The 18,760-nt window shown below is 30.4% G+C and overlaps 2 protein-coding genes across 3 annotated transcripts; one reads left to right on the top strand and one right to left on the bottom strand.

Annotated features, from left to right (window-relative positions):
• The first annotated feature begins 1,978 nt into the window (after nt 1–1,978).
• Nucleotides 1,979–5,250, top strand: LOC124837641 (protein RETICULATA-RELATED 4, chloroplastic-like). Its single transcript, XM_047313068.2, has 8 exons — nt 1,979–2,714; nt 2,798–2,866; nt 3,010–3,141; nt 3,245–3,298; nt 3,413–3,457; nt 3,895–4,031; nt 4,660–4,785; nt 4,881–5,250. The coding sequence occupies exons 1-8, from the start codon at nt 2,220–2,222 to the stop codon at nt 4,915–4,917; spliced, it is 1,095 nt and encodes a 364-aa protein (XP_047169024.1). The 5' UTR covers nt 1,979–2,219; the 3' UTR covers nt 4,918–5,250.
• A 2,266-nt stretch (nt 5,251–7,516) lies between these two features.
• On the bottom strand, nt 7,517–15,386 carry LOC124837637 (NAD(H) kinase 1). 2 transcript variants are annotated; one of them, XM_047313061.2, is made up of 11 exons: nt 15,149–15,386; nt 14,381–14,531; nt 14,162–14,281; nt 13,094–13,278; nt 12,567–12,680; nt 12,322–12,416; nt 11,594–11,700; nt 10,597–10,670; nt 9,762–9,840; nt 9,300–9,607; nt 7,517–8,069 (listed from the first exon to the last, which is right to left on the bottom strand). In XM_047313061.2, the coding sequence occupies exons 1-11, from the start codon at nt 15,173–15,175 to the stop codon at nt 7,761–7,763; spliced, it is 1,569 nt and encodes a 522-aa protein (XP_047169017.1). In that variant the 5' UTR covers nt 15,176–15,386; the 3' UTR covers nt 7,517–7,760. The 2 variants fall into 2 exon arrangements, with proteins under 2 accessions (XP_047169017.1, XP_047169018.1); XM_047313062.2 differs by having other exon boundaries at nt 14,381–14,528.
• Between the last annotated feature and the right edge of the window lie 3,374 nt (nt 15,387–18,760).

Genomic DNA, 18,760 nt, shown 5'->3' with positions numbered 1-18,760 from the left:
ATATATCATAACACAAATGCTTAGACTTAGTTGTGTAAGATAATGAAACTCGATAGGTAGGAGAAGGGAAAAATTTAGCCTAAATGAATATCAAGGAATATGAAAATGAAACTTTAGAAAATTAAAGAGAAGTGAACAAATTTAGAATTTTTTTAATTAAAACCAAATGGAAAAAAACTAATTAATTAAAATTATAATTTATACCTTTAATTAATTTAAAATATTAAACTTTATCACTTTAAAAATTATCTCTACTTAACATAAAAATGAGTCTCGCATTTAATGTTTCAAAATATATTTTTTACCCAATTATTAAACGTAATCAGAACATATAGACATAATAAATATTTGTTACACTATTATCTAATCATAGATTGTCATTTATAACATAATTTTTCATTAAAAATTTGTCATTTGATTTTTCTGATGTATACTTGAAATAACTTTTAAATAATGTAATTCTTTTACTTCACAATACACCAAAAAATTATTTATTATGTATTTGATTTTCATTCAATTCGTGTTTGTTAGCTAAAAAAAAGCGTCCATCAATCCACCCATAACAAAATAAAAATAAAGGTCAAAATAATCTGAATTGCAGCCATTGAAATCTGTTCGAATTTGATTAAGTTTAATATCATTTTCAGATTGACTCAAAGTAATTACATTTTCTATTTATTTTTTTATTTTTTTCGTATTCAATCTAAACCGAACCACGCCATCCTTAAACAGACCAGTGAATACATGTAAAAGAATAATGCGTAAGATGATGTTAAAGTCAATGATGCGTTTCATTTCATAATTGAATAATTAAGAATACTTTTTTTTAACAAAATAAAATGTTTAAAAATTAATTCAACTTAAATAAAGATGACGAATAAATTCTAGGATTGTGATCAGTGATTCAGTGGCCAGAAAAAGTTGTGTGAACAGAATGAGAAAAAAGAATAATTTTTAACATAGTGCAAAAGCCAATTATATGTTCATTTTATAATTTATCGAATAATCAATCATATAATAAGCTAGGTCCCATAGAAATCACTACATTCAAATATTTAATAATGATTTTCACAATAATCAGTTTTCACAAATGGTTAAGATATCTCGATCATAATTGCCTTATAAAAAATATAAAAGCTAATATGAACTACTTTTATTTAAGTATTTAATATTTAAGTTAATTAATTTAACATTTTTTATTTGAAATTTTAATATAAGTAAATTTTACTTATATATACATCACTTTAATTGAAACATATATTACCACGTTTAGAATATTTCAAATCAATCATGAAGACAATAAAATGTAAATGAATATTTTCTGAAATTTAAATAAGAGATTTATAATTTATTAATTACTTAATTTTAAAAAGTCATTATTAAATGCTTAAAACCTAGTTAACTAAATGAGTTAAGACTCAAATCTCAAATAAAAAAATATTGGATACTTTCACATCTCATTTTTCACTTGAGATTAAAAGAAAGTTAAAAGAAAATATTTAGATATGAAATGAGATGTCTTTATGCTGTAATAATATTTTAGACTAATGAATTTATATGACACAAATAATAAAAATAAAATAGTCATAAAAATATAAATTTATGTATTTAAAAAAAAAATTAAAAATAAAAAGTAAAAAGAATGGTATCAAATAAACCTAAAAAATTTAGATTGGTCAGATGATATTTTTCAATATTTTAATGGGGATAGACGAATGAATGAAAAAGATACTGTTTATGGGTTAGTGGTCGATAAACTTTATAAAAAAGAATGATAAAATAAAAGAAAAAATTAAGAAAAAGGGAAGGTTGTTAGGTTAGGGATGGTGATAACAGGACTGAGTAAAAATATTTATAGGAGAGAAAATATTGTAAAATTTAATAAGTCTAAAAAAAGTAAAAATAAATTTTGAAATGAGAGAATTTAGAAAAAAAGTAATAATTTAATTTGGTGTTGTGGAACAAAAAACCTAAGAAGTAACGCCCGTCGCGTTCTTCATGTGCAAACGGAGAAGCCAAACGCACCAGCAAATTTGTCGCAATATTAAATTTTCTCACTACAAAGCCAAAAACATCAACAGCAAAAGTAGAAGACAGCAACATACCTAGGATTTATCACTCCTTCCTCTGTGTCTGTTTCTTCCAAGAAGAAGAAAAAGAAGAAGAAGAAGAAGGAGGAGGAAGAGTGAAGGGAACTGAACCAACAGTACCAAGCAACAATGGCGATCGCTTTCTCCTTCTTCACTGCGCCCACTTCATCTTCATATTCATTCTCTTCTTCCAAAGCCGTTCCTTCTCTTTCCCTTTCTTCCTCCCTCGGCATCCGCATCCCGCGGCGCGCGGATCGCTTTTTCCCTCTCTGCACCACAATAGGAGCCTCTGTCGGTGGATCCTTCGGAGGACACGGTGGCGGACATGATGGTCACGGACATGGCGGCGGCGGTGACGACGAGCACGGCAATGAGGGAAGGAACGAGGCCTTGATGGTCGTGGCGGAGGCGGGGAGGGCGTTGGAGAGCGTGCCGGCGGATTTGGCGGCGGCGATAAAGGAGGGAAAGATTCCGGCGGCGGTGGTGACGCGGTTTTTGGAGCTGGAGAAATCCGCGTTCTTCCGGTGGCTGCTTCAGTTTCCCGGTTTCAGAGAGCGTCTCCTCGCCGATGATCTCTTCCTCGCGAAAGTCGCCATGGAATGCGGCGTTGGCGTCTTCACCAAGGTTTCTCTTCTCTCTCTTTCCCTTCTCTCCGTTCACTCTTTCAACATCTATTTGCCGTATAACTTCGCGTTGTGTTTGTTTAGACTGCTGCTGAGTACGATCGAAGAAGAGAAAACTTTTTCAACGAGCTCGAAATCGTCTTCGCCGATGTGGTACAACTTTTTTCTTTTTTTTTTGTTGATTCTCGTGTTGTACGTTCGACATTCAAGAATGAATCTTGTGTTGGTTTGTGTGAAATGTGGATTGAAGTTTGCGGCTTAACATCCCCTTTTGCATGTACTGTTTTTGTTGTTAGGTGATGGCCATCATTGCAGATTTCATGCTGGTTTATCTTCCTGCGCCTACTGTTGCGCTTAGACCGCCACTCGCAGGCACTGCAGGGCCTATTGCTAAGTTTTTCCATGGCTGCCCGGATAATGCTTTTCAGGTTTTTATAAATATATCCAATAGGTTTTGATTACTTTCATAGTTTTGCTATCAAATGTTGGTGTTTGTGCATCTCATCTCGTATTCCTGATTTCCTTCAACAGGTTGCTCTGTCTGGGACATCATATTCATTGATACAGAGGATTGGTGCAATTGTGGTATGTATTTCAATTTAGTAACTTCTGATTTATTTATCTTGCAATTTGAATCCAATTTTTCCCCTTTCGTTTCCCGTGACTAATTGCTGTATATAATGTGGTTGCCTTGCACAGCGTAATGGGTCTAAGCTTTTTGCTGTTGGTACTGCTTCATCGCTGGTTAGTTCTTGTCTTCCCTGGAAATTTTTCCTGTCCTTTTCTGGTTTGAGAAGTTTTTGCATCGCTTGATCTGTCTTCCCCGCAAGTTTTATGAGAATTTATGGATATTTATGTATTAACCGTTACCAGAAGAACTAAGGGGGCTCATGATTTGGCAATTGAGTTGACTGATGCAGTCTTCTCATCTACAAAACTTGACTACTTGAGAGTTGGACAAAGAGTTTAGTCTTAATGTTTTCCTTTGAGTAATGAGTATGATCCTAGTCAGAGCTAGCACTGCATTAATGTTTTCCATGGATCCATTTTGTGTTTTACAATACAACCTTTTCTTTTGATAAATAATCCTGCCAACTGGTTTTGACTTGAATGTTCTACATGTGACTGGAATCAACTGACTTCAGACCCTAACATATGTACTCCATTTTGTATTCCTTCAGGTTGGTACTGCTATGACAAATGCCTTAATCAATGCAAAGAAAGCAGTTAAATCTTCGGAAGGGGAAATTGAAAATGTTCCCATATTGTCTACCAGTGCTGCCTATGGTGTCTATATGTCTATTTCTAGCAACCTCAGGTAAAAAAGAATGATGTGGCTTTTGTTTTGAACTTGCTCTTGCCTTTGTTCATCTGTATTTTTCACTAATTGTTATTACAAGATTTAGAAAAGTTATTTCTCTACTTGATCTATAAATAATTACCACTAAAGGAATCATTTGATAAATCAATTTGATAAAATACCATCGATATTATTATAATGTGAGGGCTAACCTAACCATAGTTGAATAATTTACATCAGTTGCTTGTCATTGTTCATAATGTTGACTCATTGTCATCCGATTATGGTCAAGCATGTCAATATATCATGATGAGTTGCTTGGAGAGAAGAAGGGGTTTCTCTATTCTCTGGTCCTGTTTTAAATGTTTCTTTACTATGATAATCAACATCTAATAGACTAATAAAGCTACTGGAAAAGTTACAAAATGCAGATGATTGTAAGTGGTATTTGCACAATTTATGTTGCATGACTTTGTAAAGAAAGTTCACTTTTATAAACTGTTCTCTTTGCCGTATAAAAGTATGTAGTCATTAGTCTTTCTTTATTATTGCATTAAAACTATGCTCTCACCAGTTCATTCCTCTGCAGTAATTGCACATCAACTGTTGTTTAAAACGTCTACTAAGAATCTGATTTTTCTGACAGGTATCAAGTAGTTGCTGGAATTATTGAACAGAGGCTTTTGGAACCTTTGCTGCACCAGCACAAGCTAATTCTCAGTGCACTGTGTTTCGCTGTGCGAACTGGCAACACTTATTTGGGTTCACTACTGTAAGAAATCTCATGCCTTTTCTGATTACTTTTTAGAAGAGTTTTGCTTGTTGCTAGTGGTTCATGTGTGTGTGATCTGTGATTTTCCTTGACAGGTGGGTGGATTATGCTCGTTGGATAGGTGTTCAGTAGGCTCAAGACCAAGATTACATGACTTGGATCTTTCTTCGTTGAGTAGATTTTTCTCTAGATGTTCATTTGCTTCAGTAGTAAACATCACAAAACCTGTTTCTTTTCTGCAGAGGTTTGGTTGTAGGATTGTTATCTCAATAGGTTTTCGTTCTCTATTTTTACATGCTCATCACTGAGTACTTTCTGCGTATTCTTCTTTGTACAAGTTTCCTCATTCAATAATGTGATGAGGATATGAAATAATTTATTTTTGTTATCAGAACATGATTTGACAGTCTATGAAAGATGAAAATCTTGTGATTGCAAGATACAAAACAAGTATTTTGGTGCTAACACAGGAATTCTCTATCATTTCAAACTTAGCCTACATTTTGATCAATTCCCTGTATATGTTTGGTAGAATCATTATGCCACTCATTTGCAGAACTCTGAATACCTTAGGAATCTTTATGCATTTGTTCTCTTTTGATGAATTTATCATTTCATGACAAACCCTTGCTATAATAATACCTATTGTTATTGTTTTTATAACAAATTTAACAAAATAATGAAAAATAAATGAATTAATGGAATTTCTTTTTTATCTTTGTAACATTGTCCTTGCTTTGTTTTTGCATTTCTTAAATAGCCAGTTTTTTTTTCTGCCCTTGTGATTTTTGTCTAACACGTCACGTGTTCCAAAAATAGGATGAATAAGACGAGTGTTAGGATATTTAGAATTTTCCTATTTAGAATATGCAGAAATATAAACAAAAATGGAAGCTTTTAAAGTTAGGGTCAAAACTCAAAAACAATTGACATTTTTACAGAGATGACAAAACATCATTATCCGAAACAAAATTTATAAATAATATTAGAAAGAGGCTTTTTCTGGTAATGGGAGTTTTAGCTTTTTCTGTCAAGTGAGAAGTGTTGTCTTGAAAAGATAAATACTTCCAAAAAGGAAAAGTGATTGCAGATTCCACTGGTCCAAACGATAATCAATTTTTGGTGAGCCTGTTTGTTAACCATAAATATTATAATTTTAAATATTTATTATAAGATGGCTAAAAAGTTCCATTAATGTAAATTTAACGATTTTTTTTTAAATCAAGGGGTTAATGTTTCAAATATAAGAAAAACGTGAATTTTTTTTATCTCAAGAAAAATATGTATCTTAATGGGTAAATTTTGGATGAAGAATCCTTTGAAAGAGTTTAAAGAATTTAGTTTATAAATATTTTGAAAGGGGGAAGATGATGATTTGCGACTTGAAAGTTTGAGATATAGAAATATTAATAAAAAGGAAACTTGATTCTTACAATTAAAAATTGAAAAATTAAGTTTAAGGTGAAAAAATACATTGAAAAAGGTAATACTGCAACATTTTTTGAAAGCAACCTTTTAGAGTTATTATATATCTCTGAAATAGGCCTAAAATGTTTGCAGTTTTTGTTTTAATCGATGTATTTTCTAATTTAAAATTATATATACGAGTTTCTATAAGTAGATATTTGGGTAGTCTTAAAAGGCTTCAGTTATTGCTCTGTTTTGATCTATTGCTTAATAAATATTTACTAAAACAATAAAAAAAGAAAAGAAAATTAAATTGAACTTTTTCAATAAATTAAAATGAACTTTGCCTCAAATTAAAAATATAATTATATCATTTAACTTTTTCAAAAGTAAAAGTATATAAATTTATTTAACTGAAAAAGTTTATTTTTCTTCTTCTCTATAAATGTCCATTGAGAATTCATAAATACTTTATTATTAGCTGCTATCTGTTGTCTCCTTCTTCTTCATTTTATTTAACTTTTATCAATCACAGAAATATATTTTGATAATTGCTTTTTAGTACAGAAGTGATATATTGATTTCTAAAATGTTTTTCATGCAATATGTTTTAAGGAATTATTAATAAATTGACTTTGAATTGTTATTTTTAAGTCAAGCATTGTTTAGGATTCATAAAGTTGTTTTTAAAGTTAAGTCACTGTAAAAAATAAAGATAATAAATCAGTGAATTGGTGGAAGAAGTCTTCCAAATTGACTTCACTGAGTGAAATATATAAAAATTGAATTGTATTGCTAAAAAAATAACATTTAAAATGTTTTTATAGTATATATTTTTATCTAATATATTAATTTATTGAATTATAGTATGCTTTCATATAATTGTCAACTAATTTTGAACATTTTAAGGTTTAAGGGTCCAGACACAAGTTTTTATATTTACTAATTTATTTTTAATTTAAAATTAACTATAGAGTTAAAATAATTTTTTTGCCTTTAAAAAACTTAGTCGCTAGCTGGATGAAAAAGATAAGGTAAAATAGTGAAAATAAGAGTGATGAAAATAATATTTAATTATTTGGTATATGAAAGTAAAAGTTAATGAAAATAGAGTAATTCTCAGATGTATTTTCAACTTCAGGTTATATCTATCTTCCTCTTTCTTTCTTTTTTTCTATTTTTTCAACCAAACTTTTTTAATTTACATTTTATTCCTCACCTATTTTCTTTCATCTTTTTTTTTTCTGTCTACCCAATTTCTCTTCATACTAAAAGTGGTGGCAAATAAAAACCATCATTGAAAAATACTTTGGCAAAATATTCATCAGTTATTACTAAAAGGTTTATTCATATTTAAATGAACTGAAGAATAATCCATATTCATCTCTTTCTCAAGGGGAGTGAGTATACATACATCATAAAATAAGAGAGGATAAGGTGTAGAGGGGGATAATTTACTCTAAACTACAACTATATGTAACTATCGAAAAGGTACTAAAATTGAAGTTGCTTCTAGATATTGTTGATGAAGAAACTAGCCAGTTTCCAACTACAATGATATAATTATGTCATGTTTCCCTAGGGCCATCAAATGATTGTGTCTTTCTCAAATTCCAATGGAGACCTTCATGAATGCTGCGCAAAAAGTCATTTGTAGAATCATCCAAACAAGCCGTAGGAACAGGCCATGGAGCCATGCTGCACACCAGTGCATCTCCAGGTGCTAATTGCTTCCTGTCTTTTCCATCAAATGATGCCCATGCAGGGCTTCTGCTGTTGAATGGTACTTGCACCCTCAAAGTTACATGCTCTGGAAATATCATTGGCCTAAAAGATAGAGAGTGTGGGCATATTGGGGTGAATAAAATACCTGGAACCTGCAATTCAAAAAAGACTCAGTTTCAGATGAAGGTGGAGAATTATTATATTTATATTTAGTTCTAGACAAGTAAAATGAAGAGTTAATTATGTTTTTCGTACTTAAACTATAATGCAATTTTGACTTTATCTCAAACTTTGATCTGGTTAGATCTCTACTAAGAAAATGCACAGATGAAATTCTTTTGGCGTAAAAGTATTACTTGTTTTTTGACATGACAAACAACAAATTATTATGAATGCAATCCACAAATTCTCTTCCTACCAACGTCTTAAAAGTTAGCATGATTTATCGTTTGTCACACCAAAAACTAATTAACACCATTGGGCGAGGAAAAGAACTGCATCCATCAATTTCTTAAGAATGAAGACTTAACAGAATTAAAGTTTGAGATAGAATCGAAAACTAAAATCACGTTATAGTTTAGGAAAAAAAACATTGCTAACCCTTAAATAAAATAAATAATTAGCTTCGTGATGATGTCACAGGAACAATAAGGTCGATGTGAATGTGACTTCATACTAAGCAGATTTCTATAGTCCACAAAGGAATTCTACGTTCATTCTCTAGTTTTGACTTGTGTGAGACACTTAATTCAGAAAAACAGAAAATCAATCTAATAAAGTTTGCTTATTTTGAAATTCAATTTTATTTGTTCAATTTTCAAATTTACATTTTTCACACTTTGGGAAGAGTTAATTGGAAGGTGGTCCAAGTAAAACTCTGTTCATTTATCTACAACTGATTCTGCCAGATTGCTTATTTTTCCCTCAGTTAATAATTCTAGAAATCTTCGGGAGACTCTAACAACCGTCAAGAATTTCCCCTGAAACAAGTGACATACTGGCACTACATAATTCCCTCCCAAAGCTGAAATTCCTTGCACTGTGCTCCCCCAAGAACTTGATCAAATCAAAGCTGCTATTGTAAAATTCATTTCACAGTAAAGTTCCACTAAAATCACAACGATTTATTTTATTGGATAATCACCGTACACAAAGGAACCAGAAAATCTATAGCTTCAACCTTAATAACATTTTTCGTAAATATTTACGTTCATTATATATTTTAAGACCGAGAAAAAAACTTTAATTTAAGAGAAGGATTGACCAAAACTTCCATTGTAAAATATTATCTTTATTGACCGAGATAAAACACTATACCAGAGAAAAAAAAAATTAAACTCCGCAGTCAAGGTATACGAATAAGAAGCTATTCATCAAAGTACCTGTGGATGAACCATTGATCCTCCAGCTGCTAAAGAATATGCTGTACTGCCAGATGTAGTGGATAGGATTAATCCATCTCCTTGCACACACGTGACAAAGGAGTCGTCACAGTAACATTCCAAATTTGTGAGGAAAGAAGATATTCCACGATCAATTGTAACCTCATTTAGAACAAGCACAGGTTCTTCAGTTTCATATTCATTTTTAGCTGCTTCTCGTATAACATGACATTGTAAACGATGCCGTAACGTGATACTAATGGGGCCCTTTAAAATTGATTCAAGGCATTCTTTGTAATGTTCACTGTCTGAAGGATGGTTAAGTTCAATTTCCAATTAGAAATGAAAACAGATACTATAATATAATAAAAAGGTCCCCAGGGACAAAATAAGTTACTCTGGTAGTATCTTGATCTATCTTCTAAAAAAAGATAAGATATATAAATAAAAGTTGCAGGATACAGAAAGGGGTCATAAAGCCAAGAGACCCCAAAGAAAAGGGGACAATGGGAGGCACTGGCCCTTTGAACATAGATGCTGCCTGCACATTTAGTACATGATAGCTATTAGTCAATGTCACTAAGCAAACCAATATACAACACATAATATGATAGGTAAAATAAAGCCAAGTATCATATCTACTTACTAAACTCTTTAAGAATGAATAATCCATTGCCAGAGATTAATAGTACTAAAGATACCCCATCCTGAGTCTAACAGTCGTTATATTCTTAGAAAATTCAATCCAAAAGGAGAAGTTATAGAAATCCAAGATCAGTAATTAATTAAATGAACCTAACTCTTAAGATGAAAATATTTTTTAAGTCATTTAATACACTATGTAAATGCCTATTCAGACTTACCTCAGCATGATATCATTCCCTCCAAACTATCTCAATGCATAGAATCAATCACATAAATAAAGCATCAAGAAATATATATACTATTACTACTAATAATAATGAACTAAAAAATCAACAACTGAAAAATTGCTTAAACTTCAGACATTAGTAATATGGATAAAATACTGGAAATCCACGAGTTTCTTTGGTGTGTCAATTTTCTATTATTTACAATGTCTGTTAGTTAAATTTTAGGCAAATATTTTCTGGCTTCTAAATCATATTTTATGTGACAAAGTTAACAGGTTTCACTTTGAAAAGTGAACCTTTCTAGATTTGGATCAGAAATAGTTTTTTTTCCGAGACAAAATAAAGTAAATTAATAGCTTGAATGTGTATTAGAAATCTGTGCTGCTTTCATACGATGACAAATAATTTAAATAGATCTCACGTACCCATAGGACAGTACCATCTCCACCAAGAGTTACCACGAGGTCAACCTTAGTGTGCAGCATCAAAACTTCCTCGTCTACACAAAAATGTCATTGTTCAAATAATTATAATTTTCAGAATAATAAAGAATGCAAAATAGTTTATTAAAATAATAACAAAGGATATATTATGAAGTAAAACTCCTCATCTTATTCCAAACAGGAGGCTGTAATACAATATACAAAACACGATTTTCTTAATCTAAAATCATTATTTGCTCCAAAAAATATTCATTAATAGTTATAATTTTCAGAAAAATAACAGTAGGCAAAATAATTTATTAAAATTAAAGGATGGCCTATGAAGTGAAAATCATAATCTTATTTCAAACAGGAGGCTGCAATATAAAAGGTAAAACATGATCATTTAATATAGAATCATATTATTCGCTTAAAAAAATTATTGATTCGGGTCTGTCAACTCAGCTAAACTCAAATAATATTGGTCTAGTGCATACCAACGGTAAGTAATGCAATATGAGCATGGTAGCATATTGAAATAGCAGGTAAACATTTTGATACAAAATGAAGGAATGGCCAAGTTTACTTGACTACTACGTTTCATTTAGGATCACGATAACCTTCAGCATTTTGCTTTATATGTCCTGTTATTCCAATAGAATGAAGACATAAGACATAATTTAGATAGCAGATGACACTTGAGTTTTGGGATGCAATAAGGAATAGTCAATGAAAGAATAACAGAGAGAAGACTAAGGTAGGATAATAGACAATTAATTTGATTTTAGGCAAGTGGCCAACCATAAATGCTACGTATCTAGTGTGGGCTTTGATGAAAACAATTATATACATACATATATATCTCTGAACTTGGTCCAGATGATTTAAAAAACAGCCAGTGATAGGGTTCAATCCTCCAAAGATAACCTTGGTGTACAAGCCAGAAATTTTGTGAAGGCGATCAAGTGAAAAGTGTCCTCTTATGAATTTAATTGCTTACCATCATTCCAGGTTTCTACAAAATTAAAGTATGATGATTCTGCCAAAAGCTCAACCCTCACACGTGGTTCTACATAGATGTGTAGATTCTTTTGCTGCCTTAACCATCTGGGAATGATAAAAAAGAAGCACACAGTAGATTTAAATGAAGGTTTGCCATGAGCTGAAATGGTAAAATCAAAATAAAGTTTCTGTTCTGTATAACTTGTTATTCACTTGTACCAAAGACAAATACATCGAAGGATATAAAGGCACAGGATAGATGTAAATAATACATAATGAAAATTGGAGTTAAACTTGAAAATAAACAATCTTCACTTAGTCACATCAAACTCATAAAAATGAATTGCAAAGTTAAGCTAACTTAAATTTTGCAGGAATCTAGTGAGAGAATAAAATCGTAACCACCCATTATGATTGAAAGTTAAGACTGTCACATTTTCATGTGCATAAATAAGTAAGCACAGAAAGCTCTTCCATCTTAGGCCAAGATCTCTATGTTCTCTTAACAACTGCTAAGAAAGAATGAATGACAGACACCATCAAATGTAGCAAGTTTTGTATAAAAATGTAAAATGAGTTTTGAGATCTATTATCAAAATTAATTTCCATATCAGCATATTCCTTACTTTCACGAAGAGTTTCAATCTAAAATTGGTATTATATTATGGAAAACCCAACTTTGGGAGACCTAAACGTTAAAAAAAAACAATATATTAGAGTTCATACCTAACCATTTCAGAACACAGAATTTGAACTGAAACTGAATTTGGTTTGGTCAATATGAGCACTGTCTGTGGGCATGATTGCCACTTCAAAGAGATCTGAAATAAATAAACTTCTCAATTAGACAATATACAAGTATAGCAGCCATTGTAAATTTAGAATTAGCATGACAACAAAGTTTAGAAAAAAGGAGACAAGATTGCCGGTCACAAGAGTAATAAAATCAAATCGCCCACAACAAGAAACACCTGCTTACTACTGCGCTGTGCAGTGGTTATATTTCCTCTTTCAAAAGAGACAATGTCATGTTTGTACTGGTCACTTTGGTCATCTTTGCAGAACCACGAAAGTTTAAATGAAGCCTGCTCGAGAATAAAGAAATAAATTAAGACTAATTAGCTTAAGAAGCAAGGAAGCGAAGCTCATGAATTGCAAATTTAGCAGGAGACAATTAGAATATTATTTGGAAGTAAAAATAGAAGAAGGTGCCCTAGCACAGACTTATTGCCTAATTTTACACCAGTAATAACATTACTAGTTAGTAGTTAACCCAGCTGTCATTTGAATGTAAAGGCTCAACAGCTTGTGCTGTTCTGAAGAGTCATATCTGTTCAGTCTTTTGAATGTTTGACCATGACAAATGTTAAAAAAAAGGCTAGACAAACACATGCACAGAAACACAAATATTTCAAAAAATAAAATACGAACAGGACAGCCGGCTGTGACGGGTTGATCATATAGCCCAATTTGCTTCAATCATGGAGTTATAAAATACCTTTTTGACTATTTTGGAATCAGAACTGGGTGCTCCATCCTTAAGAACCTCATGGGAGCAAATACCATTCCTCGAACAACATTTTTCAGACTGTCCATTAGCTACATTACACAATGTAGGATTTTTGGCAGGGCTATTTGTCCTCATATCATCAAGATCAGCCTGATGCTCAAGACATGATTTTTCTGTGATAAAAACAAACAGCAAACAGAAATTACAAACTTCCAAAGTTGAGATATAGATAGAACATCGCATAGCAGAAGAGATAGAAACCACATAATGAAATAGGCCACATGGAAACATAAATATAGAAGACACAGAAAATTACAAAATTCTAACATTCACTTTTATGCTTCAATCACTATATCTTTAAAAAATTTCAGTATTGCCAGTGGACCTTCGTAGAAATCAGAAGCTTAGAAGGTACATATTAACATCCAAAATATTTAGTCGTTTACTTCCTTGAGGTCAAGATTGAGATCATCAACTAACTTTTTTGCAACCTTACGAAAATAGGGGTATTATATTTTCATCAGTGGAGCTTCTGAAAAATACAATATTGTGTCGAATGACCATGAATACACAGTGAAATCAATGGAAAACCAAGACGCTAAGAAAACATGCAATGAACAAAACTACTCCATATTTAGCAAAAGGTTTCAACCGTAAAAACATACAAAAAATGAAGCCAGAAAGTACTCTCTTTGAGAAAGTAAAAGTAGGCTTCATCACTTCTAAACAGCACAATACAACTAACCTAAATTCCAATCAGTAAAAGAGAAATTCCATAGCATTAAACAAATACTTGAGACAGCAATTTTGGATAAGATGATGGGCACGAAAAAGGATAATAAAAAATAAAAGACAATGAATGTGACTGAAATATGAGAACAGAATTGACAAAAAAAATAAATTGTTCATCAATCAACAAGTATAAGAGAGCATGATCACAGTTAAGTCAAAAACAGATGAAATAGTTTATTTTCCTTTTGCAATATCAACCGCTACAGAATGGAAAATTTAAAAAAATAAAAAATCTTCATCTTGTAGTTATTCAGTGATTAGAACCTGCATGTTCAAACTTCAGATTCCGATCCCTCTCCAGCTCAAATTTACGTTTCCATTCAGCAGCCTCGGCTTGAGCAGAAGCTTTCCCTTCAGCAACTTGCCTGAGAGCCTTTGCAACAGCTAGAAGGAGTTCAAGACAAAATAAGGACAAAGATCTTTGCATCAAGATCATGTCTTGTTGCAGTTGATATTAATAATTTGAACAGAATACGATCATACTTCTTAAAGCTTCAGAGAACTCTATAAGATGATCATCCGATCCCTGGATGGCAGATTGAAGAATCTCTTCCACTGCTTTTTCAGGGAATAGAGAAAAGGAATTGACAAAACCATTCTCAGCCTGTGAACATGACATGCTGGTATTTCCCTGCTGCATAAAGTAAATCAGGCAAAAGTCACAAAACAAGAAATACACACTTATCACAAATTCTGATTTATGTGAAACTGAAAGCGCTGCCCTCTGAAGCAGTGATATATTTGAACTTTGGTTGTGCTTGGATTGATTACAGCATGAACATGCAAATGACCAGTAGGTATCCATATTGGCATATACTTCTCTGTGTCAGAGAGATAAAAAGGTAGCACAGACTGACATGAAGAGTAGTGGTTTACAACTAATCCCACCTAACAATGAATAAATTTTGTTCGTACAAGCAATCCTGCTAGACTGATCCTACAAGTAATGAGGGAAATCAAGATCAATTTTGACTCTAACTCATTTTTGGGCATCCCACTTTCATTTTCCTTAAAAGCAATAGTATGAAAAGTGTAGCCAATTGTAACAGTAAAGGATTCCCCGCTCCCAGATTCCAGGAGCACAACTCCAAACCTCAAAATGAGACACAAAACGAAGCATTCTAATTAGCAAACTTGCTAGCGAAGAAAAACCCTATCAATTCATGACCCAAACCAACCAACAATTAAGATTAAAAAACAAAGAAATTGAAACTGAAATTAAGAAGATAATGAAATTAACGATTAAATTACCGAAGAATTGAGCTTGTTTGGAGCCATTAGAGGGAATGGAGAAGACAGAGAACAAAGGAAAATGAATAATTGGGATCCCTTTGTCTCGTTTCTGCTCCAACACAATACAATCCAAAGTGTCTGAATAATTTTGACCTTCAAATTCGTTTACTTATATTTATATATATACAACTCAACGCAACGCCAAGGCACATGCTGTTTCTGTACAATAGATTAAACTTTTCTTTCGAATTTGGAACAACCCAGAAACAGTGAGGTTTTCAGGTTTTTGTTTTGTTTTTTTCTTCCATTTTTTTGTAAGTTAATTACTGCAAGACTAATTAATTTCCCTAGACAGATAGATAATATTTCGTGAGTATAGCAGTGTAATTAATTAGTTAATTAATAATTAATTAACCTCTGCTTGAAGATTAACATGCATATTACTTTTATTTCTTTTTTAGTTCATTTAATTCTTAATTTTGTGAGAAAAATAAAATAATTGCTTAGTCTATCGTCACCTTTGTATGAGTCAATTGGACTCAGTCTTCCAGACAAAAAAATAATTATTTAGTCTTTTGAACTAATGCATATTATATATTAAATTAAAAATGGTTGTTAAAAATAGTAATTTAGCTTTTACTTAAGAATTAAATTGATTAGTAGTGCCAATTTTAAGAACTCCAATTATTTAAAGGTGGATTGACCAAATATATAAATAATATAAAAAACTGAAATTAATTTGTGACCAATTTTCACACCTTTGGCACTAAAAGTATTATCAATGAAAAATGAACAGAAAAACTTATTATTATAATAATTGTTTTAATATGTATTAGCGAGGAAACATGCTAATAGGTGTACTTACTTTTTTATAATAATTTTTTTTTAATTTTATTATAAATATAAATATTTTTTAAAATTTTATTATAAATTGTTTTTATTTATGTTGTAAGTATTTTATAATTAAAGAAAAATAAGTAAATTTTAAAAATAATTAAATTAGAAAAAAAACAATTATTTAAAAATTATAACTAATAAAACCATTATTTTAGTTTAAAAATATAGTTAAAAGATAAAATTAAAACATAAATGAGAATATAAAAAAAGCCTATTGATTAAAAAAAATTAACATTCAATATTTCTGGACAGATTCACCCCCAAATAATCATCAAGATGTTTCACTAAAATAAGATGAATTAAAAAATTGTAACTTAATAGTTGAATATAAATATATATAAATAGGTTTATTAATTTATCTAACCTCTTAAAGTATTTATCTATTTAAAGTATGTTTTTTTATGAATAAATTTTTTTTTAATAAAAATTATACAATAGGTTATATAAGTTAATAAACCATATATATATACATATACATATATATATATATATACATGTATATATATATACATGTACATGTATTATTATATATATTATATATATATTATATATATATATATATATAATATATATATATATATATATATATATATATATTATAATATATATATATATATATATATATATATATATATATATATATTGGAATTAATATAACGTAAAAGTTTGACATTTTGCAAATAGGGACCACAAACCCTTACATTAATGTATGGTATTAACTAAAATTAATAATGAATCTATGCTATTGCTTGATGTGTGTAGCTAAGTCCTATCACATCATTAAGAACCTTCTTTTCTTTTTTTATTTCTCAAAATGTTATGAAATTCACTTTCTACGATTTAAGTTTTTTAAATATTTTTAAACAAAACTTTATTTGGCACCTCTGCATCATTACATGTCATTAGAAATTAATGATAAAATAGGATCAAAGTTTGTTTTTCTTTTTAATTTTTTGTATTACGTAAAAGTAAAAAAAAAAAAAACAGAGTTTAAATTCTAATTCAAACATGTGATAAACAGTGGTAAGGATAATGGATTATGTAAATTAAATTATATTAAGAACTAATAAAAACTCATTATTAAAATACTTTTAAGGTATTTGTTGCACTGAAGATCAACAAATTTATTGTGTGTAATAAGTTGTAATAAAAAGATTAACTTCTTTTAAATGTTAGTACAAACAACACTTCCTCTTTTATCTTATCAATACATATTTTCGAAAATACATTGTTTTAATATATTCTTATATTGTAAATTTAAAATCTTTTATCTTTAAAATTTTGTAACCTTTTTCTTAAATGATAATTTTGTCGAGGAGGATCTTGTACAGGAAAAATCATTCCTCTTCATAAGAATAAAATAATTTTCAGAATATCATTGTTAAATTATGTTCAGGATCTGAAAAAAAAAACATTCTTCTCAATAAACATGGAATAAATTTTACATTGCGATTCTTGAAAATATCATTCATGGGAATTTTTTATCGTGAAGGAAAAAGTATTCCCCACTCAATCATGAAAGAACTTTAAAAACTTCATTCTCACAAATATTATTCATTAGATTATTTTTTTATGGATTCCATTTTATTCTGAAATGAACATTGAATCGAATGTCATTTTTAAAAAGTAAATTCGAGAAGCATGTTCATGGACGAAAATTCATTCCAAAGCAGTAGTTTAAAGTTATAAATTTATAAATAAATAATACGCAGGCTATGTTACTATGGTTTTTGTAACGTTGTTTAAATACAAATTACATAGAGAGAGAATATTTTAAAAATTACAATATTTTTTTGTGTTTTTTTAAATAAAAATCCAAAAGAGATTATAATTATAATCATTATGTAGGCCTGAGAATTTAAAATTTTCAAATTATTAAAATAAACATGAAATCAATATTATTCTATGTTTATAAAAATATGTCATGTACACGTATTTTTTTTATTGGTAAATATGATGATACTGATAGATTTTTTTTATTGGTAACTAAATTGATAGTGTACATTTTATTTATTGACGAAAAAATTTGTCAGTAAATTCGTTGATAAAAATAATGACAAAATTTTCTTTTCATTTCCGTGAATTATGTATTTTTCTCTCTCACACAAGCCAATTTATTCACTTTCGTTTCTCTCATATGAGGAACCATTCTTCTCCTTTTTTTCGTTTATTTTTCGCTCTCTGATAACCATCTTCTTTCCAAAGTTCTCCCGTATCAGCTTAGGCCACCACAATTACAAGTTTCTTTGACGAAGGAGAACCACTATGAGCAATGTTGCATGTTGCCATCTCTTCCATCAAACATATAGAACCACCACATACAAAAAAGGAAATCGTCTCCATTGTGAGATGAAGAAAAAATGGTTGTGGCATTGTGTACCATTGGAAATTCGTTTGAAAATAGTCATTACCAACGAATTTTTGACGTTTTCGACAACCAATTTTTTTTCGTATCACATGAACATAGAACCGAAAACAACATTCGTAGAGGCCTTGTCACTGGAAAGTGAATTTGAAAGCTTGAAAACACAATGAACTCAAAAACCATTTAGTCAAATCGACAAGAAAAAAAAACTGCATATGCATGTTAAGAATTAGAATGCGAGTAAAAAGAGACTAAAATCACCTTTAAAACTCCATGCTATAATCATCGTATGTACTTCAGAAGAAATCACAAAAAAACATGGTAATGAAACGAGCCTCGCGTTATTTTTTCTAAAATTAAAAAAAATA

Source organism: Vigna umbellata, chromosome 3 (genome assembly GCF_029865625.1).
Source record: "Vigna umbellata cultivar VRB3 chromosome 3, Vumbellata_1.0, whole genome shotgun sequence".
Classification (NCBI taxonomy): Eukaryota; Viridiplantae; Streptophyta; class Magnoliopsida; order Fabales; family Fabaceae; genus Vigna; species Vigna umbellata.
This window is presented reverse-complemented; position numbering and strand designations above follow the sequence as displayed.

Coding starts and splice junctions, on each gene's coding strand:
- LOC124837637 (XM_047313061.2), bottom strand. CDS start 15,175: ATGGCTCCAAACAAGCTCAATTCTTCG. Junction 9,841..10,596: donor GAGATGGTACTGTCCTATGG/GTACGTGAGATC, acceptor CTAAATGTGCAG/GCAGCATCTATGTTCAAAGG. Junction 9,608..9,761: donor TGGCTTTATGACCCCTTTCT/GTATCCTGCAAC, acceptor ACCATCCTTCAG/ACAGTGAACATTACAAAGAA.
- LOC124837641 (XM_047313068.2), top strand. CDS start 2,220: ATGGCGATCGCTTTCTCCTTCTTCACTGCGCCCACTTCATCTTCATAT. Junction 2,715..2,797: donor GCGTTGGCGTCTTCACCAAG/GTTTCTCTTCTC, acceptor GTGTTTGTTTAG/ACTGCTGCTGAGTACGATCG. Junction 3,458..3,894: donor TTGGTACTGCTTCATCGCTG/GTTAGTTCTTGT, acceptor GTATTCCTTCAG/GTTGGTACTGCTATGACAAA.